At 39.0% G+C, this 22,568-nt stretch overlaps 2 protein-coding genes and 1 non-coding gene across 5 annotated transcripts in view; 1 reads left to right on the top strand and 2 right to left on the bottom strand.

The window, feature by feature from the left end:
• PTPN4 (protein tyrosine phosphatase non-receptor type 4) overlaps nucleotides 1-22,568 on the top strand; it is a 190,364-nt gene that overhangs the window by 154,532 nt on the left and 13,264 nt on the right. For all 3 annotated transcript variants that reach the window (XM_043488068.1, XM_043488065.1, XM_043488066.1), the window contains exons 19-26: nucleotides 1,464-1,620; nucleotides 6,508-6,674; nucleotides 7,583-7,673; nucleotides 7,758-7,819; nucleotides 9,973-10,119; nucleotides 13,121-13,249; nucleotides 19,215-19,363; nucleotides 20,908-21,043. In XM_043488068.1, coding sequence (XP_043344003.1) covers nucleotides 1,464-1,620; nucleotides 6,508-6,674; nucleotides 7,583-7,673; nucleotides 7,758-7,819; nucleotides 9,973-10,119; nucleotides 13,121-13,249; nucleotides 19,215-19,363; nucleotides 20,908-21,043 — 1,038 coding nt within the window. The remainder of the gene's footprint in view (nucleotides 1-1,463; nucleotides 1,621-6,507; nucleotides 6,675-7,582; nucleotides 7,674-7,757; nucleotides 7,820-9,972; nucleotides 10,120-13,120; nucleotides 13,250-19,214; nucleotides 19,364-20,907; nucleotides 21,044-22,568) is intronic.
• Nucleotides 4,320-5,304, bottom strand: LOC122453825 (nucleolar protein 56-like). The gene has a single exon (XM_043488077.1). It carries the CDS (start codon nucleotides 4,934-4,936, stop codon nucleotides 4,412-4,414), a length of 525 nt encoding a protein of 174 aa, XP_043344012.1. The 5' UTR covers nucleotides 4,937-5,304; the 3' UTR covers nucleotides 4,320-4,411.
• On the bottom strand, nucleotides 5,219-5,304 carry LOC122454087. Its single transcript, XR_006273306.1, has one exon. It is a non-coding gene; the product is annotated as a small nucleolar RNA SNORD86 (small nucleolar RNA).

The raw sequence follows: 22,568 nt of genomic DNA, 5'->3' as shown, positions 1-22,568 counted from the left end.
GTGAACAGTACTTTTCTTTTTCTTGTCATATAACTTAAATTACAGTGTGAGCATTTTTCCTTATCTCAACAAATAGTGATAATTCTAAGTCTGAATCCACTTCCACTTGTCCTTTGCCCTTTCAGTGATATGAAATATCTTCCAGGAGCTCCTGTATAGAGTTTTTGTTTTTTAAGATCTGTCCATTTTTATTTCCTCTCAATTTTTTATTTTTTTTGCCACACTGTGGCATGTGGGATATTTCCCTGACCAGGGATAGAACCCACACCCCCTGCATTGGATGTGTGGAGTCTTAATCACTGGACTGCCAGGGAAGTCCCAAGAAGTTTCTTGCTAGCATCACTTCCTTGGACATCTTCATCCTTCTTGTCACAGCCACTTTCATCATTTGTGCTAATAAGTTCATCTTCTCTAAATTCCTTTCCCTGTGTCTCTTTAGGGTCTCTCAAACAATAGAAATGTTGATATTTACATAGTCATTTACTTTTATAACTCCATTTATGTTCACTTTGAATTTCACCTTCAGCACTGTCCCTTTTTGTTTCTTTGCTACACTTGTAACTTTTTGGCCAGTTGCTCCTTATCCATTTTTTTACGTGGGTTTATCTTTGGGAGACAAGGAGACCACACAAGTACCTGCTTTGCTACCTCCACATGAACTGAGTAACTGATGCATAACAACAAGCCACCAATAGACTTTGAAAGAAGGGATGTGATTGGTCATTGATCATGCTGCATATTTATGATTTATATAGTGATTTTTGGACTGTCAGGCTAACAGTGAGTTTTCAACTTTATGCAGTTACTTGTAATTTATGCAGTAGCTAAAATTCGCATGATGTTAGGAGACCAGTGTTATTTAACTCAACTGTGGCAACTGAAATTCGTATGTATCTGCACAGTGCAAAGTGAGAGCTACCTTGCTCTGTGCACTTAAGAGCATTAGTCTTACCTGTATGTCTGGAAATGTAATAGGGCATCAGGGGGAAAATTAATAAAGAAGGAAAAAAAGAATGTCTTTATAGGAAAGGGAGTTTTTGTTTTTAATTTCTTTTTGTTTGCGCTGAGTTTTCATTGCTGCATGCAGGCTTTCTCTAGTTGCTGCAAGCAGGGTCTACTCTAGTCGTAGATGGGCTTCTCGTTTCGGTGGCTTCTCTGGTTGCAGAGCACAGGCTCACTAGTTGTGGTGCACAGGCTTAGCTGCCCCTCAGCATGTGAGATCTTCCTGGGCCAGGGATTGAACCTGTGTCCCCTGCATTGGCAGATGAATTCTTCACTACTGTACCACCAGGGAGGTCTGAAAGTGAGTTTTCTACTTCTGTTTTTTTAATAGATAAGTGAATGGATAGATGATTTCTGTATGTAATTTTATTTCTGCTCTGGAGTCTAGAAAAGTAAATTGCTGTTCCTTACTTCCAGAAAGCTACATGTGAATCTGAAACCTTCTTTGCATCCCTTGACAGGCTGACCTGTGTGTCCCTCGATTGAATGAAGGGGACCAAGTGGTACTGATCAACGGTCGGGACATTGCAGAGCACACCCACGACCAGGTGGTCCTGCTGATCAAAGCAAGCTGTGAGAGACATTCTGGGGAGTTAGTCCTTCTAGTTCGACCTAATGGTGAGTACTCTGTGATTTACTGCATGTTTTTAATAATTCCCTCATGTTTATTACTAGACACAGCAGCTAGAGTGGGTTTCTTAGAACTCGGTCACATCAGACTGACCTGTGGCTTCCATTCATAGTGGTTGTTGTTTAGTTGGTAAGTCACGTCCAATTCTTTTTGACTCCATGGACTGTAGCCTGGAAGGCTCCTCTGTTCATGGGATTTTCTAGGCAAGAATACTGGAGTGGTTTGCCATATTCCTTCTGCAGGGGATCTTCCCAGCCCAGGGATTGAACCCGTTTCCTGAATGGGTAGGTGGATCTTTACCGCTGAGCCACCAGAAGAGTGTTCACATGTAGGGTCAAATGCGGATTCTCTGCCACCTTGCCTGCCCCTCTGCCTTCCTCACTCTCTTGTTCTCTGTGCTGGCCTGCTTGATGGTCCGTCTTCTTAAAGCACTCCTCTTGACGTTTGTACAACGTATACCCTCACATCGTTCAGGTCTCTGCTGAGATATCAGCCTCAGGAAATTCTCTCCAGACCACCATGACTGCAGTTGCCTCTCTCGCCCCCAAGGTGCTCAAGGAGTCCTCGGTACTCAGATATACTTGCTATTCCATCTGTAGAAAATTAACAAGCTAAAGTTTAGTTTCCATGGCAACCTCAAGACTGTCCTGCCACGTGGAGTGCTCAGTGGCTCCTGAAGCAGTTCATTCCCCGTGTGGACAGTGTGAAACTATTAACTGACCTAAAAGTCCATCTTCCTTCAATCCCAGTGTTTCTAGTTCTGTCACTTTGTGCTATGCAGAATAAATGTAATACAGAATAAGTTCAATCCCTCATCAGTGTTTTGCAGTGAGTTTTACTACAAGCTGTCCTTTTTTTTTTTTTTTTTTCCAGTTTAACAATCCCAGGTCCTTCAACCTGTGTTCATAATGGCATAGTTTCAAGTTTCCTCAACATTCATCAGTCTCCTGGACCTGATGAATTTTTTTAAGAAAAAATTCTTAAGTGCCTGTACTGTCTAGCATTAGATATATTCTTCTAATTTTGTTCTGAACTACTTATTGTTAATCATAGTTTTAGTCAGAAGAGTAATTATTGGTTAATGTCACATTGTTAGTTGCTGACCACATACCATAAGGAGCAAAATGTAATTAGAACTACCTACTCCTCCACACACCCATCTTGCCTCTTGGGTACAGACATTTTCATTTTATCTTCTCTACAGGCAGACCTTGGAGATACTGCAGTTTCAGTTCTAGACCATCACAATAAATATCACAGTAAATAAATAAAATATCACAGTAAAGAAAACATTGCAGTAAAGCAAGTCACGTATTTTTTCTATCTCTCAGTACATATGAAAGTTTCACTTATACTATACTGTAGTCTGTTAAGTGTGTAATGTACATATCTTAATTTAAAAATACTTTACTGTTAAAAATTGCTATCATCATCTGAACCTTCAGGGAGTCATAATCTTTTTTGAAATACTAAATCAAAGATCATTGATCATAGAGCACTATAACATATATAATAAAAACAAAAAGTTTGAAATTTATTGGGAGAATTAAAATATATGAGACACAAAGTAACAAATGTTGCTTGAAAAATGATACCAATAGGTTTGCTCAACACAGAATTGCCATAAACCTTCAATTTGTTAAAAAAAAAAAAAAGTAGTTATCTAAGAAATGCAATAGAACAAGGTATGCCTGTAGTTTGTTTTTTTTTTCCTGTATTCACAGTCTAGAATTAGCTTTCTAGGAAAATTTAGAAGACTTCAACAGAACATACCATTTTTGACTTTTAAAGAAACTCATTTATTTAGATCTGATATTTAGGTGGTTCATTTTTAGGCATTTTCTGTCACATAAAGCAACTTAATTTTCATACTAAGAGTTGTCTCTCAATCTGATTTTTTTTTCAATTTTCTCTTGATAATAGATCCTGGAGAACTTAATAATCATATTAGCTAATAATTTTAAAATGCTTTCCATAGACCTGGCTCTTTTATATCTTCTCATTTAATGTTTACAGCCATCCAGTGAGACAAGTGAGTTAACATCATATTATGGTTGAAGACATTTATTCACCAAGATATTCATTACCTGCTTGCAAATTCATGACTAGTACAGAGAGAGAATATGAACAAAAGTCTATATAATGGAAAAGGCATGGTCATTTTGCAATTCCAAGTTACCCCATTTATACTTTAAACTAGGAGAGGAACCCACCTGGTACCTACTTCTTTTGGCAAAGATCTTTCTAATACTGTTTTATCATCAAAGTCTGGACCAGGATTCACTTTCAGTGCGGGTGTCATGTCCATTTTTAAAAAAAATAATGTATAATCAAAATTTTAGATTATGTTTGTCAAAAATATCAGAAAAGGACTTCCCTGGTGGTCCAGTGGTTAAGAATCTGCCTGCCAGTGCAGGGGCTGTGGGTTGAATCCTGGTCCAAAAGATTCCACATGCTGCAGAGCTACTAAGCCCATGTGCCACAGCCACTGAGCCTGCGCTCTGGAGCCTGAGAGCTTACAGCTCATGTTCTGCAACAGGAGAAGCCACTGCAGTGAGTGTGTGCCTGTGCAGCACAACCAGAGAGAGCCCACATGAATCGATGAAGATCCAGCACAGATGCAATCAATTAGTTAGTTAAAAATATCAGAAGATACGAGCTTGTTTTTCCTGGTCTTTTCCCCCCCTTTTTTTTTTTTTGTTTTTATTTTTATTGGGCTCTAGGGGATGGGATGGGGAATACCTCTGTAAGTTATGTCCCACTAGGAAGATGTCCATTCTAACTTTCCTGGGAGAGCTTTCGGAGCTTTTTCTTTTTCTTGGAGCCACTGCTCTTGCTGGCAGCAGCCTCTTCAGGTCCACTGCTGAGTGGCTCCTCCTTGGACAATTTCCGCTTTTTCTTGGGGACCGTCTTGTTTTCTGACTCATCAGGGTCAGTAACTGTTTCCTCTTTGGGAAAAGATTTCTTCCTCTTGGGAAGACTTCCAGTACCGGCTGTCTCTTCAAGATCACTACTAACTAGCTCTTCCTTGGAAAAAGATTTCTTTTTTTTGGGTTTGGAAAAAGAGACAGATGGGTCTTCCATTCCATTCTCCTGAAGAGCCTCCTGGGGCTTTTGCTTTTTCTTCTTTTTGGGTCTTTCACTTGTCTCCTCACACTCCTCCAGGGCACTGCTATTTTCTGAAGCCAGGGCAATTGCAGCCAGCCTTTTCTTTTCCTTCTTCAAGTGTTTCTTCTCCTGTTTCTCGAGCTTCCTAGTAATCTCAGCAGCTGCTTCCTCTGCCTGAACCATTGCCTCCTTCATGACATCCAGATTCTTTCGGGGAATCTCTCCAGTCTCATAGAAGGACAGCCGCTCCTCAACTTGTTCTCGAAGCTTCTCCCCAAAAACACTGGTGGGCACCTCAGAGAAGCAATCGATTCGTGAGGCAATACTGCATTTGTTTGCCAGGTATCGGGAGATGCGACCTTTGTTCTTGGCAGCTGCTCGGCCAATGAAGGTAGAGTGGAAAATGAGTCCATATTTTGGGGTGTTACCCCTTGTCTTCAAGGCTCTGGAAACTTGGTCCCTTTGCTGGGCCCAGGGAATCACTCAGACACCAGGACTGGCCATCACCCCCATAGCAGAGGCCTGTATAGGTCAGGGAGCCCTGGTCAACCATCACTGTGATCTTTTCCCCTTTAAATCTTATTTCTTCTTAGACAAAATGCATTTATGTCTTTTTGTCTTTGCATTCTTCATTTCAGAAATCTGTTCTTCTCAAAAATGCATTTATATCTGAGCAGGAGCAAAGCCTCTTAAAGGCAGGAGCTTGACTCCCTCCTTTAGAAGGTTCTGCTCTTTTTCAGCTCTGCTGCCCCCATGGGGGTCAGGATTCTGCAGGACCAAGGGTGCATGCAAGCCAGCACCTGTGGCCTCCTCTTCCTTTCTATACCACTTTTTTCAGCTCTCAGTTCTCTGACCAAATAGCTCTGAGTCCGCTTCCTGGGTCTTTGTGGCCAGTTTTCCCAGGTCCTTTCTCCCAAGGGTTGGTGACAAGTTATAGGCCAGTAGGGTATCATAAGAAGCAATTTCCACAGGAGTGTAGACTGAGCTTCTGTGTGGACCGGGATGTTGTTCATGATATGTTTATAGGCCTCTACATTACAGAGTGGAGCTGAGGGTGGAAAGAAGAGGAGGGCAGGCTGAGAGTGGGCTAAGGGTTACAGCCTAGAGTTTGGCTCCTCTTACTCCCATGACTATGAATTCTGGCCTAGAATTCTCCTTTGAAATTTGGTTTCCTGGGACTTCCCAGTGGTCCAGTGGTTGGAACTCCACACTCCCAAGGCAGAAGAGGGCCTGGTTTCCATCCCTGGTCAGGGAACTAGATCCCAAGTGCCTCCGCTAAAACTTGTGCAGCCAAGTAAAGAAATATATTAAAGAATGTAAAAAAAAAAAAAAATCTAGTCCTCTAAGTTGTTTGATAAATATGTCGAGAAACAACAATAGCACATATTTAGTTTAGCATTCTGTTCAGTTTGTGTGTAACTCTTCCTGTCTACATTTGTGGTGGATAGGTCTCTATTGGTGCTGTTGCCCAAGATTACATAGATTAAGGACAGATCTATTCAGAGCAGACCTTCTTGACATTCCTCTTTTTCTTACTGTCTCTGCAAATTGCAGACATTTTCAGCAATAATGGCCAAGAACCCTTCTTTTCTCCAGAGGTACTTTTTCAACTCCACAATACTCTTGGCCCATATACAGTGACTCCAGACTCAGATCTGATGAGTGAACAGTATGTGAATACTTTTTCCTGACACAAAGTTAAATAATATCTGGTAAATTCCTTTTGCCAATTCGTTAAGGTTTCCATATTGGTTGTGTTTTTGTAGCTGTGTATGATGTAGTGGAAGAAAAGCTAGAAAATGAGCCAGACTTCCAGTACATTCCTGAGAAAGCCCCGCTCGACAGCGTCCATCAGGATGACCACTCCCTGAGAGAGTCGATGATCCAGCTGGCTGAGGGCCTTATCACTGGAACAGTACTGACACAGTTTGATGTAAGTAACATGGTATAGAAAAGGTGTTTGCCCATATTTTCTTATTAATTTCATAACTTCTTAACTGCCTAATCTAGTATCAGTTATAATGTATTAATATTATTGAGAAATATTGGCAAAAAGAGCTGTAAAAGGTAAAGTTTTAAAAATTACTTCCCAAATACTAGCTGTGATTTCACTAATAGATATCAGTTTAAAAGAGGGAGATAAGGAGATTTTATAGGTATATGTCATCAAACTACATTTTTTTCTATAATTAAATAGCTGTTTTTATTAAAGGTTGCAGATGAAGATAGACTATTATAGACTTAAAAATCCTGAATTAAAGAATAGTTTTTGGGCCTTGTCATATTTAATCCTTCTCTAATTTTTGTCAATGTAGTTAGGCATCACTAATATCTGTTTCTATATCTATATATCTATAATATATGTTATATATTATTATATGTATATATAATATATGTTATAGATAAATGATTATAAAATATTTAGGGCACATCAGTTTTCCTTTTAAACACTTCTAAATGAAAGCTACCTAAATGGGAAGAAAAATCTAACAAAGAGTGGATGTATGTTAAAAAATAAATAAAGGAGTACCTTCAAATATAAAATAAATGAAATAAATATTTCCTGTAGATTTGCTATTTAAAACTTCAGGTACTCTTTCTGTAAGGAAAATTGTTTTTTCATGTTTTACCGTTTTTCAAAATGTTTATAATTCATATTAGAAATCTTGCAGAATTCAGCTTTGCAAACCTGGTTTAATACTTCACTAACCAAAGGTACATCATTGTATAGATGAGGTATTCCAAGGTAAAAACCCATTTCTTGATAGCATAGAATCAAGTCTAAAAAAAATAAAAACTCTTGATGGCTTTCTGAACTTGTCTTGTACTTTATTTTTTTAGCAACTGTATCGGAAGAAGCCTGGAATGACAATGTGTTGTGCCAAATTACCTCAGAACATTTCCAAAAATAGATACAGAGATATTTCGCCTTGTAAGTATCTATTCTCTTAGTGTGTTAAGTTTAATCTTCTTAACATAACTTTATTAAAATATTCTTTCTTTTAAATTTTTTCAGATGATGCTACACGGGTCATTTTAAAGGGTAATGAAGACTATATCAATGCAAATTATATAAATGTAAGTTTGTTTTTTTTTAATTATACCTTTGTCGTTTGGAATAAGAGGGGCCAATCTAAACTTTGAGGTTTATTCTAGAATCCATGATTAATGAGGATCAACTTTACTTTGTACCTCTGATGAGGACTTTTAAAAAAAATTCATTTATTTCTTAATTGAAGGATAATTGCTTTACAGAATTTTGTTGTTTTCTGTCACACCTCAACATGAATCAGCCGTACGTATTATACCTGTGTCCCTTCCCTCTTGAGCCTCCCTCCCACCCCCCTCCCCACCCCACCCCTCTAGGCTGACACAGGGCCCCTGTTTCAGTTCTGTGAGTCACACAGCAAGTTCCCATTGGCTATCTATTTTCCATGTGGTAATGTAAGTTTCCATGTTTCTGTCTCCATACATCTCACCCTCTCTACCCCACTCCCCGTGTCCGTAGTCTGTTCTCTATGTCTGTTTCTTCAGAAATAAATTCATCGGTACCATCTTTCTAGAGTCCCTGTATATGTGTTAGTATACGATGTTTATCTTTCTCTCTCTGACTTATTTTCACTCTGTATAATAGACTGTAGCTTCATCCACCTCATTAGAACTGACTTGAATGTGTTCCTTTTTATGGCTGAGTAATATTCCATTGTATATACGTACCGCAGCTTCTTTGTCCTTTCATCTGTTGATGGACATCTAGGTTGCGTCCATGTTCTAACTGTTGTAAATAGTGCTGCAGTGAATGTTGGGGTACATGTGGCTTTTTCAGTTTTGGTTTCCTTAGGGTGTATGCCTAGGAGTGGGATTGCTGGGTCACATGGTGGTTTTATTCCTAGAATTTTAAGAAATCTCCATACCATCTTCCATAGTGGCTGTATCAATTTACATTTCCACCAACCATGCAAGACGGTTCCCTTTTCTCTACACCCTCTCCAGCATTTATTATTTGTAGACTTTTTGATAGTGACTGATTACAGAGTAATGACCTATAGCCTGCAGGAAACATTACTTATTACATTACATAGTGTGTGCACTGAAGAACCTTTCAAAAATCCCCCAAATTCTGAACTCCAATGCATATTTGAACCCGTGGTTTCAGATAAAGGCTACATATGTGTATATGGTGTTATCAAATTTCTGATATTTCAATCTAATAGGTAAAAAATGGTAATTTCTTACAGTTTGATTTTTACTTTCCTTTATGTGAATAAAGTTGAGTACATTATTCATTTAAGTGCTTGTTGTTGTTCACAGTGTTACAATAGTATGGTGAGTGAGGTCAAAGTTAAAGTCGCTCAGTCGTGTCTGACTCTTTGTGACCCCATGGATTATATACAGTCCATGAAACTTTCCGGGCCTGAAGACTGGAGTGGGTAGCCGTTCCCTTCTCCAGGGATCTTCCCAACCCAGGGATCGAACCCAGGTCTCCCACATTGGAGGTGGATTCTTTACCAGCTGAGCCACCTGGGAAGCCCAGAAGTAAACACACGCACCTTTTGAATTCAGTGTTTAAAATATAATAGGATGATAGTTTATCTTCCCCAAATAGTTACAGTCTTACTTCTGAAAATAATGAATTTAAAATACTTGCCAATCTTTTCATGCTATATATATATTATATATAATTATATGCATATTACATAATATATAAGCACATATATAATATGAAAAATCTAAACTAAAGCAAATGGCAGAATTTTTGCTCCTCATAAAATTTACTAATAAGCTGTTTAGAGACTTTTTTTTTTCTTTTCCATTATAACTTATAAGATATCAAATATATTCCCTGTGCTTTATAGTAGAACCTTGTTGTTTATTTTTATATATAGTAGTTTGTTTCCTGTGTAGAGAGAAATATTCTTTATTTCTATACCAAGTCTCTGCCTGTGAAACAGGATTCTCTGTATAGATGCTTTTAATTCCATAAGAGTGCTTTGGAAAATATTTAAATTTCTGTTTCCACTAATTGAAAGATAAATATATATAGCTACTGCACATTGCCAAGAAACTTCTTCTTCAAATAAAATAGTTGATAGAGATTTGTATTACTGACTTTGCAATTTATTGAGATTAATTGCATTCAGTTATCATTTAGTAGATGATTTTCCTATATTTGATCCTAGGAAAAAGTAATAATGCAAAACAATTTGGGTTTTGTGTCTTTTTCTTTTTAGATGGAAATTCCTTCTTCTAGAATTATAAATCAGTACATTGCTTGTCAAGGGCCATTACCACACACTTGTACAGATTTTTGGCAGATGACTTGGGAACAAGGCTCCTCCATGGTTGTGATGTTGACCACACAGGTTGAACGTGGCAGAGTAAGTCATACTTGAATCTTACACATTGCTCAGACATTTTTCAAATTACATTACATCTATAGTTAAAATATTCATATTGATTTAATCTCTTTTGTAACCTTTAAACTTCCTTTCTTATGGTGTCATGATTAAAATCACCATGGTTAAATGGCTTTTAATCATCATGGTTCATGGCTTAAAACTACAACTAACACATAATGTGTTAAAAGAAATATGATGTTAGCCATTATTATTATTATTTAAATGGACTAATATATATTTGAATAAGTGATTTGTATTTACAATGTGTGAAGAATTCATACAACTTAGCCATAAGATAACAATATCCCATTTAAAAATGGCCAAAGGATCTGAATAGATGATTCTCCAAAGAAGACATTCAAATGACCAATAAGATCATGAAAAGATACTCAGCATCATTGCTCGCCAAGGAAATGCAAACGAAAGCTACAATGAGATACTACTTCATAGCTAGTTGGATAGCTAAAGTAAATACGACAGAAAATAATCAGTGTTGGTAATGATGTGGAGACAGTGAAACCTACTGTCTTGCTAATGGATTTGGTGAAATGGCAACCCACTCCAGTACTCTTGCTTGGAAAATCCCATGGACAGAGGATCCTGGTAGGCTACAGTCCACAGGGTCGCAAAGAGTCAGACACGACTTGAGCGACTTCACTTCACTTCAACTATCTTGAAGACACCATATCAGTTCTTCAAGAGGCTAAACACAGTGTGACTGCAGCTCAGCAGTTTCACTCATAGAAATACCCAAGAGAATTAATACATGTCCACACAAAAACTGGTGCACAGATACTCTCAGCAGCATTGTTCTTAGTAGGCCATAGGGAGAAAGAAGCGAGATGTACCAGATAAAATATAGTGTAGTCATACAGTTGAATATTATTTGGCAATAAGAAGGTATGAAAAAATGATGCATGCTGCAACATGGGTAAACCTAAGAAAACATTATTCTAAGTAAACGAAGCTAGTCACCAAACACAACGTATTTTATGACTCAGTTATATGTGGCGTCCAAGGTAGGCCACAGGGGACAGAAAGCAGAGCAGTGGTTGCCCAGGTCTGGGGTGGAGAGAGAAGGGCGGGTGAGAGGAGCTGCATGGTCGTCACTAACGGATGTGGTCTTCCTCTGGGAATGATGAATGTATTCTAAAAGTGACTGTGGTGGTGGTTACACAGCTCTGTGGATATTCTAAAAATGATAGATAGATGATAGAGTAGTGTGTTTTAAATAGCTGAATAGAATGTAACAGAATTGTATGTCATTAAATCTTTTTTTTTAATCCTAATTTATGAAAGTAAATGGATTGCATTTCCCATTTTAGTTGAAGAGTCTTTCTTACTATTAAATCTAAGAAATATCAAGATTAGTATACCATTTTGCCACCCTCATAGTAATAATTAGTTCAGGCAAGAATTAATGATGAATGATAAAACACTGGGTGGACGCTTGTTGTAAACAAGATATTTGCAGTTATATTTGCAGTTTCGAAATATATCCAACAGACTCTCATTACAAAGAGAAGAAATGACAAAAAAAAATGTTGCTTGTTGGCAGATCTCTGTGAAGGGTATATGTTCAGTTCAGTTCAGTCGCTCAGACATGTCTGACTTTTTGTGACCCCATAGACTGCAGCACGCCAGGCCTCCCTGTCCATCACCAACTTGCGGAGATTACTCAAACTCATGTCCATTGAGTCAGTGATGCCATCCAACCATCTCATCCTCTGTCATTCCCTTCTCCTCCCACCTTCAATCTTTCCCAGCATCAGGGTCTTTTCAAATGAGTCAGCTCTTTGCATTAGGTGGACAAAGTATTGGAGTTTCGGCTTCAACATCAGTCCTTCCAATGAATATTCGGGACTGATTTTCTTTAGGATTGACAGGTTGGATCTCCTTGAAGTCCAAGGGACTCTCAAGAGTCTTCTCCAACACCGCAGTTCAAAAGCATCAATTCTTCAGTGCTAAGCTTTTTTTATAGTCCAACTCTTACATCCATACATGACTACTGAAAAAACCATAGCCTTGACTAGATGGACCTTTGATGGCAAAGTAATGTCTCTGCTTTTTAATATGCTGTCTAGGTTGGTCATAACTTTCCTTCCAAGGAGTAAGCGTCTTTTAATTTCATGACTGCAATCACCATTTGCAGTGATTTTGGAGCCCAGAAGAATAAAGTCAGCCACTGTTTCCACTGTTTCCCCATCTATTTGCCATGAAGTGATGGGACCAGGTGCCATGATCTTAGTTTTCTGAATGTTGAGCTTTAAGCCAACTTTTTCACTCTCCTCTTTCACTTTCATCAAGAGGCTCTTTAGTTCCTCTTCACTTTCTGCCATAAGGGTGGTGTTGTCTGCATATCTGAGGTTATTGATATTTCTCCTGGCAGTCTTGATTCCAGCTTGTGCTTCCTCCAGCCCAGCGTTTCTCATGATGTACTCTGCATATAAGTTAAATAAGCAGGGTGACCATATACAGCCTTGACGTACTCCTTTTCCTATTTGGAACCAGTCTGTTGTTCCATGTTCAGTTCTAACTATTGCTTCCTGACCTGCCTACAGATTTCTCAAGAGGCAGGTCAGGTGGTCTGGTATTCCCATCTCTTTCAGAATTTTCCAGTTTATTGTGATCCACACAGTCAACGGCTTTGGTATAGTCAATAAAGCAGAAATAGATGTTTTTTTGGAACTCCCTTGCTTTTTTGATGATCCAACAAATGTTGGCAATTTGATCTCTGGTTCTTCTGCCTTTTCTAAATCCAGCTTGAACATCTGGAAGTTCACGGTTCATGTATTGTTGAAGCCTGGCTTGGAGAATTTTGAGCATTACTTTACTAGTGTGTGAGATGAGTGCATTTGAAGGGTATATGGGAATTCATTAAATTATTTTTGTCACATTTCTTTAAGCTTGAAAGTTCTTAAAATATTTAAAAAATTGGAGGACCTAAATTATGTCTGTTTCTACAATTTATTGACACCAGGTTAAGTGTCACCAATATTGGCCAGAACCCACAGGAAGTTCATCCTACGGCTGCTACCAAGTCACCTGCCACTCAGAAGAGGGGAACACGGCATATGTCTTCAGGAAGATGACACTTTTCAACCAGGAGGTATGGAAGCGGGGGGGCCTACTGGTTAGAGCTGTTATGTTCAAGGTAAAGGCTTTGAAAGATGAAAATGTTTTTAATCTTGAATCCTAGTTATCAGGAAATACAAAAAATTGTTCAACTATTTGCTTCATTAGGATATGCTGGGATCTTATGAAATAGGTTCTCTTACTGTAATATTTCCAATTTCTGTAGCTAAGTATGAATGATGAGTGAAAAAATAATTGAGTAAATAATACTTATTACTATTAATATTTTCCCAATTCATAAAAATCATACCAGGGTGTTGATTATACATTTCTTCCTCCAAGTAATATCAGTAAGGTATTAGAGTACATCTCCAATGGAAATGGAAATGGAAATAACAATGGACAGCTGTTAGATTATTCCCCTTTTTAATGAGCATTCTTGCCTTGAGAACTCCGTGAACAGTATGAAAAGGCAAAAAGGTATGACACTGAAAGATGAACTTGCCAGGTCAGTAGGTGCCCAATATGCTACTAGAGAAGAGTGGAGAAATAGCTTCAGAAGGAATGAAGAGGCTGAGCCAAAGTGATAAAAACACCCAGTTGTGGATGTGTCTGGTGGTGAAGGTAAAGTCCGATGCTATAAAGAACAATACTGCATGGAAAGCTGGAATGTTAGGTCCATGAATCAAGATAAATTGAAAATGGACAAAGTGGTCAAACTAGAGATGACAAGAGTGAACACTGACATCTTAGGAATCAGTGAACTAAAATGGACCAGAATGGATGAATTAAATTTAGATGACCATTATACCATGGGGGAAGAATCCCTTAGAAGAAATGGAGTCGCTCTCATAGTCAACAAGAGTCCAAAATGCAGTACTTGGGTGCGGTCTTGAAAGCGACAGAATGATCTCTGTTCATTTCCAGGGCAAACCATTCATTTTGGCAAAGCATCACAGTAATCCCAGTCTGTGCCCCAACCACTAATGCCAGGAAGCTGAGGTAGAATGGTTCTACGAAGATTTACAAGACCTTGTAAAACTAACACCAAAAAAAAAAGATGTCTTTTCATCATAGGGGATTGGACCGCAAAACTAGGAAGTCAAGAGATACCTTGAGTAACAGGCAAGTTTGGCTTTGGAGTAAAAGATGTACCAGGGAAAATGCTAACAGAGTTTTGCCAAGGGAATGCACTGGTCATAGCAAACACCCTCTTCCCAACAACACAAGAGATCACCAGATGGTCAATACCAGAATCATATTGATTATATTCTTTGCAGTCAAAGATGGAGAAGCTGTATACAGTCAGCAAAAACAAGACTGGAAGCTCACTGTGGCTCAGATCGTGAACACCTTCTTGCAAATTTCAGACTTAAATTGAAGAAAGTAGGGAAACGACTGGACCATTCAAGTATGACCTAAATCAAATCCCTTATGATTATACAGTGGAAGTGACAAATATATTCAAGGGACTAGATCTTACAGATTTACTGAAGAACTGTGGACCGAGGTTTGTCACATTGTACAGGAGGTGGTGATCCAAACCATCCCCAAGAAGAAGAAATGCAAAAAGGCAAAGTGGGTCTCTGAGGAGGCCTCACAGATAGCTGAGAAAAGAGGAGACCTGAAAGGCAAAGGAGGAAAGGAAAGATATACTCATTTGAATGCAGAGTTCCAAAGAATGCTAAGGAGAGATGAGAAAGTTTTCCTAAGTGAACAATGCCTAGAAATAGAGGAAAACAATAGAATGGGAAAGAGTAGAGATCACTTTAAGAAAATTATAGATACCAGGGGAACATTTCATACAAAGATGGGCACAATACAGGACAGAAACGGTATGGACCTAACAGAAGCAGAAGATAAGAAGAGGTGACAAGAATAAACAGAAGAACTATACAAAAAAGACCTTAATGACCCAGATAACCACGATGGTGTGATCACTCACCTAGAGCCAGACATCTTGGAATGTGAAATCAAGTGGGCATTAGGAAGCATCACTATGAACAAAGCTAATGGTGGTGATGGAATTCCAGCTGAGCTGTTTCAAATCCTAAAAGATAATGCTGTTAAAGTGCTGCACTCAGTATGCCAGCAAATTTAGAAAACTCAGCAGTGGTCATAGGACTGGAAAAGGTCAGTTTTCATCCTAGTTCTAAAGAAGGGCAATGCCAAAGAAGGTTCATAGTGCCACACAGTTGAACTCATTTCACATGTTAGCAAAGTAATGCTCAAAATTCTCCAAGCTAGCTTTAGCAGTATGTGAACTGAGAACTGCCAGATGTTCAAGTTGGATTTAGAAAAGGCAGAGGAACCAGAGATCAAATTGCCAACATCTGTTGGGTCGTGTAAAAAGCAATTTTTTTGCTTTTTAATTATTTATAAAAAGAATTCCAGAAGAACATCTACTTCTGCTTCATTGACTATCCTAAAACCTTTGACTGTGTGGATCACAACAGACTGTGGAAGTTCTTCAAGAGATGGGAATACCAGACCACCTTACCTGCCTCTTGAGAAACCTGTATGCAGGTCAAGAAGCAATAGTTAAGACCAAACGTGGAACAACGGACTGGTTCAAAATTGGAAAAGGAGTACGTCAATGCTATGAATTGTCTCCCTGCTTATTTAACTTATATGCAGAGTACCTCATGTGAAATGCCAGGCTAAATGAAGCACAAGCTGAAATCAAGATTGCCAAGAGAAATATCAGTAACCTCAGATATGCAGATGACACAGATGACACCACCCTTATGGCAGAACGTGAAGAGGAACTATAGAGCCTCTTGATGAAGGTGAGAGAGGAGAGTGAAAAAGCTGGCTTAAAACTCAACATTCAAAAAACTAAGATCATGGCATCTGGTCCCACCACTTCATGGCAGATAGATGGGGAAACGGTGGAAACAGTGGCAGACTTTTCTTGGGCTCCAAAATCACTGCAGATGGTGATTGCAGCCACAAAATTAAAAGATGCTTACTCCTTGGAAGAAAACCTGTGACAAACCTAAACAGCATATTAAAAAGCTGAGACATTACTTAGCCAACAAAGGTCTGTATAGTCAAAGTTATGATTTTTCCAATAGTCATGTATGGATGTGAGAGTTGGACCATAAAGAATCCTGAGGGCCAAAGACTTGATGCTTTTGAACTGTGGTGTTGGAGAAGACTCTTGAGAGTCCCTTGAACAGCAAGGAGATCCAACCAGTCAATCCTAAAGGAAATCCATCCTGAATATTCGTTGGAAGGATTGATGCTGAAGCTGAAGCTCCAATACTTTGGTCACCTGATACAAAGAGCCAACTCATTGGAAAAAACCCTGATGCTGAGAACGATTGAAGGCAGGGGGAGAAGGGGACGACAGAGAACTAGATCATTGGATGGATCACTGAATCAATGGACATGAGTTTGAGCAAGACCCGGGACTTAGTGAAGGATGGGGAGACCTGTCGTGCTACAGTTCATGGGGTCACAAAGAGTTGGACACAATTGAGTGACTGAACATGAAATGAGTGGAGAAGACCAATTTCACCATCTCCTCATTATTTAAGAGGGAAAGATTGTAGGCAGGACACTGTAACATCAGACAGATTGCTGCTGTTGTTTAGTCAGTAAGTCATGTTCAACTCTTCTGTGACCCCATGGACTGTAGCCTGCCAGGCTCCTCTGTCCATGGGATTTCCCAGACAAGGATACTGGAGTGGGTGTGATTACAGCTCTTAAGAGTGTTAGTTTTCCTTACCTGCTCCCTGAGTCCCTCCATTTGGCTTCCAGATTAAAGCCAGAAGTGCAAACTGATGAATAAATGCCAGCTCAGTAACCCAACTGGAAGATGTATGTGGAGGCAGAATCTGCTTGTCTTATCAGACTGCCAGCGCCTACACCAGCCATCTTGGGGCAAAGGGGCTGTAGGAAGAAAGGAGTGATTGCTGGAGAAGAGCCAACATCACAGGCATCCACGGTGAAGCCCTCGGAGATGAGACCACATCCCCCCTAACCCCACTCACACACCGCTCCTAACACACCCCCTCCCTGAGAGTGACAGGGAGAATCCAGTGAGATGGGACCTTGCTGAGCAGAAAGGAAAGGAGCTGGAAGTGGTGCTAATTATACTACAGGCATCTGGCACTGAGTTAACGCTGAAGTGACAAGAAGACAGTTTCCAGCCTTACGGGGTAGAGACACTATCAGAGTGGGTTTGGGGTTTGGGCCTGTGTGGTATGTAACTCACGGTCGTATATAACAAAGCAGGCCAAGAAGCTGTTTTTTTCATTTTCCTAAATAGACATGAAAGATGAGCCTGTGTATGGGCAGTGGTCACATCAGGTAATATGTATATCCCGTTGTTCTCCACCTATGGATTATCCGTAGCAGTTTTATATGTTATAGTGGCTTTTCTTTGCAGTCCTGAGTACCTCAGAACTATGCTGTGACACAAATTGGTTTCTAAGGTTTGAGCCAAATATAATTGGGAAAATTAATTTGCTGCCATAAATACATACGTACATAGATGAATAGATGGACAAACAGGTAAACACTACCCCCAAACTTAATAAAATATGATTCTTGTAGATTACTGGTACCATTAAGTTCTTTTGTTAACAATAATAGTCAAAAGTATTGTATATTCAGTTCAGTTCAGTTCAGTTCAGTCGCTCAGTCGTCTCCGACTCTTTGCGACCCCATGAATCACAGCACACCAGGCCTCCCTGTCCATCACCAACTCCCGGAGTTTACTCAAACCCATGTGCATCGAGTCGGTGATGCCATCCAGCCATCTCATCCTCTGTCGTCCCCTTCTCCTCCTGCCCCCAATCCCTCCCAGCATCAGGGTCTTTTCCAATGAGTCAACTCTTCGCATGAGGTGGCCAAAGTATTGGAGTGTCAGCTTCAGCATCAGTCCTTCCAATGAACACCCAGGACTTATCTCCTTTAGGATGGACTGGTTGGATCTCCTTGCAGTCCAAGAGACTCTCAAGAGTCTTCTCCAACACCATAGTTCAAAAGCATCAGTTTTTCGACACTCAGCTTTCTTCACAGTCCAACTCTCACATCCATACATGACCACTGGAAAAACCATAACCTTGATTAGACGGACCTTTGTCGGCAAAGTAATGTCTCTGCTGTTAGATGCCTTCAACCATCTAACATTAGTTACCAGATTGAACTGAGGTATCTCTGGGAATTCTTGTTTCTTCAGTACCTTTACTTTCATGTTCTTTGGAAGTTCACCCAATGTAAATGACAGTAACCAGATTTCACAGTGTTGGAATCTGACTATGAGTATATGATTCCAAACAGCTGTGATTGCGTGATTTGCAGGTCCTTGCAACGAATCCGTTTAACGTTAGACTGTCCCATTTAGGTGTAGATTTTGTTTCATTTTTCATTTGAAGAAAATGAGACCATGAAATACTGTCTTAACTGGGGAAATTGAGATTTGAACTAAGATGTATACATTCAATACCTTACTTTCTCCATTATACCAATGGAGAAGTTGGTTCCCAAAGAAGAATTAAATCCTGGTTTGATTTTGTGTTTTATGGTCTCCAGTTTTTAACCTGCATTTACTCTGAGATTTTAATTTCTTGATGTCCATCATTTCATTTGTGCTTATCAGGATTAGCCCAACTTTGTTCATAAAAAAAAATTTTTTTAACCTTTTTTGCTCACCTAACAGTTCTTTAATTTTGTTTTAAACTTTTCTCTGGAATCTTAATCTGTTTTTGTCGGTTTACTTGATTATCATCCTAAAAATACAAATATAGAAATTTAGTTACAAGAAGAGTGATAATCCAGGTGACTGATACTTAAATGGATACAGCTGTTTCTATAAAGCAGTTTCTTCCCTTTTCCTTAAACTTTTGAGTTTTATTGAATCTATACATTACTTTTGGGGCATAATGAAAGTAGTTTCTTTTGCTTCTAAAATTAAAATGACATGAATGTTTACATATATTTTAAGAATTATTTCTAAGTCAGTTGCATTATCTTTCATTTATATGTAGAAAAATGAGAGTCGTCCACTCACTCAGATCCAGTATATAGCCTGGCCTGACCATGGAGTCCCTGACGATTCAAGTGACTTTCTGGATTTTGTTTGCCATGTACGAAATAAGAGGGCTGGCAAGGAAGAACCTATAGTTGTTCATTGCAGGTATTTTATTTTCTGTCTTTTATGGTTGAGTAACTGACTAGGTTCTGTCTGAGCCAGCAGTGAAGCCCAGAAGGGAATGGCAACCAGTGCAGTATTCCTCTCTAGGAATCACCATGGAGAGAGGAGCCTGGCAGGCTCTGACCCCCCTGGAGTTGTAAAGAGTTGGACACTACTGGGTGACTAACTGACTAAATAGGTCATTTTTAAAAGGGAATACGTACTATATTTTGCCCTTAAGTTGTGATTGTCACTCTGGTAATTAGAACTCAAAGCTGTGTTCTGAAGGTAGAAAGCAAAGAGTATGACTTAACATACAATTGGCAGAAACTTTATTACCATTTAAAAGTAAAAATAATACTAGTTCTTAGAAGTTTGTCTTTTTCATAGTCAAACATCTCTGAAATGTCTTAAAATTAATGTCTTAAAATTAATGGTATTACAGATTCGATGAAATAACAATATTGTGAGAATTAGATTGCATCCTAAGGTTTGGATTTCCCCCTTCAGCAAGGTACTCCATCCTGGCTCCTCCTAAGACCTTCTTTGATTGGCATTTCACCTCCTTGGAGTCAGTTCAGTTCAGTTCAGTTGCCCAGTCATGTCCGACTCTTTCCAACCCCATGGGCTGCAGCACACAAGGCTTCCCTGTCCATCACCAACTCCCGGAGCTTACCCAAACTCATGTCCATCGAGTTGGTGATGACTCCACCCAATACTACCTCAGGATGTGCCACTTCCAGGAGCTCCAAGTGAGCAGTAGCGGACACCCTCCTTCCTTTCAGATTCAGGCGCCCATCTGCCCTCAAGGGACTGAAATCAGTGACTCCAGCCTCACTGCCACAGACCCAGAGATTAGGAGCCAGGAATTATTTTCTCCTTCTTCTTGTTACTTCTGTTATTAAGTGATTTGATTCAGAGGATGTATTAAGGTATCTCTTTATCCTTATACTTTCCAGCACTTTTTAAGAGCAGACTTTCACATCCATCAAAACAGATTGTAGACCAGGTATTTGAGAGGCAGTGACAGGAATGGTGGCACATTTGGCTGTTGCGTATCCTTAGTTCTCAACAGCTACAGAATGCTCCCCAAGGTGGTTCTTAACTACCTCAGTGGTATAGTTCAATGAAAATTAAATTTGGCTTTAAAAGCTATTTTTTTGAGTGTTTTAGTTATCTTTTTTGCTTTTGTTAATGATTTATTATTGTAATTCTCTTACTTTGCATTTTAAAGCTGTTATGTCACTAATCTTCTATACCTTGTTCAGATTTTATAAACTGAAATGTAACGCTTTTAAAATTGTATATTTGCAACTAACAGTGGGGGAGGGATGGTTACAAACCATTTAATCTGTATTAAGTGAAATTTTTTTGTTGTTTTCAAAGTAGTTTCCAATTGCCTTGTCACTTTTGTTAATATAAAATATTAAAATCAAGTTGTTCTTCTACTGTAGTATGATTCAGTTCTATAAGTTTCTGCACAAAAGGCATAAGAAGTTTAGTAGAACAGTATCAGTAAGACTTTGCCCCATATTTGTCCTTTTTAGTGCTGGGATTGGAAGAACTGGGGTTCTTATTACTATGGAAACAGCCATGTGTCTCATTGAATGCAATCAGCCAGTTTATCCACTAGATATTGTGAGAACAATGAGAGATCAGCGAGCCATGATGATCCAGACTCCTGTAAGTACTACATACCTCGTGTGTAAGTGTATATTCTCAACGCCATGGTTTTTTGTTATCAGTGTATGTTCCAAACTGTACTTTTCTCTTTTTAATTCTCTTCCAGGAGTTAATAACCCTAGCATAGGGATTGGCAGATACTGTCCATGAGCCAAATCTGGCCTGCCACTTGTGTTTATAAATAAAGTTTTATTGGAAACAGCCACAGCTATGTATTTACATGTTATCTATGACTGCTTTCACATTACAGTAGCAGAGCTGGAAAGGTGCAGCAGGCCACCATGTGATTGCAAAACCAAAAATGTTTGCTATCTGGTCTTTTACAGAAAATGTTTGCCGACACTACCCTCACTTGCTAGTTCTTGACTGCTTCAACAGGTACAGGGGAGCAACTTATCCTGTGTTACTTAGTCAAATGGAATGCTGAGAACGATAGTGTCCCTAGACTGGAGAATCTTGATAGACCTGCTTTCTGTGAAGCAGCTGTGGGGAAATTGCCTCTCTTTTTTGCATAAGAACTTAAATTGCAACAGTAAAAATCTTAGAAATTCCACTATGGAGAACAGTGTGGAGATTTCTTAAAAAACTGGAAATAGAACTGCCATATGACCCAGCAATCCCACTTCTGGGCATACACACCGAGGAAACCAGATCTGAAAGAGACACATGCACCCCAATGTTCATCAAAAATCTTAGAAATTAAGGTATTAACTTACTGTATTCTATAATGACTCTGAATTATGTTTCAAGAATCAAAAGAAGAATCATGGAATTTTAAAGTTAATATTAAGATTATTTTTTATATTAAGCCATTGTGGAATGTTTGCATTGTTGGCGGCATTAAGGTTACTCAAGTGAGCTGACCTACGTGGTCTAATAAATGCCTGCTATATTATTAGCATTTAATTATAGAAAATTTCAAACATACACAAAAATGGACAATGTAATGTATTGAATACTGTGTTGCATACTCAGCCCTGGCACTGGCCATCATGTTTCTTTTATGTGGCTGCCTACTCTCCTTGACAGGATGAGATGGCTGGATGGCATCACCAGCTCGACATGAGTTTGAATAAACTGTGGGAGTTGGTGATGGACAGGGAGGCCTGGCCTGCTGTGATTCATGGGGTCGCAAAGAGTCAGACATGACTGAGCAACTGAACTGAACTGACTCTCCTCATATTTGAAGCAAACCCTGGACACCATATCATTTTGTCTATACGTATTTCAGTATGTTTCTCTAAAAGATAAGGAGTGTTTTTCCTTCTAAACAAAACCGTAATACCACTATCACACCAAATTACAATTAACAATAATTCTCCTAATATTAGCAATAGCCAGTATTCAGACTTCCAGTTGTTTCATATTAATCATGTCTTCTCACATCTTAGAATAGCTTTATATAGTTCACGTACCATAAAATTAACCTTTATAACAAATGTGCAGTTCATTGTTTTTTTAGTATATCATAGTGTTTGGCAACCATCATTGCTGTCTAGTTTTAGCACATTTTCATCACTCCAAA

This window comes from Cervus canadensis, chromosome 15 (genome assembly GCF_019320065.1).
Source record: "Cervus canadensis isolate Bull #8, Minnesota chromosome 15, ASM1932006v1, whole genome shotgun sequence".
Classification (NCBI taxonomy): domain Eukaryota; kingdom Metazoa; phylum Chordata; class Mammalia; order Artiodactyla; family Cervidae; genus Cervus; species Cervus canadensis.
Note: the sequence above shows the minus strand (reverse complement) of the source record. Positions and strands in the feature narration are given on the sequence as shown.

Excerpts from the sequence above, each read along its gene's own strand:
- LOC122453825 (XM_043488077.1), bottom strand. The coding sequence starts at position 4,936 with ATGAAGGAGGCAATGGTTCAGGCAGAGGAAGCAGCTGCTGAGATTACT.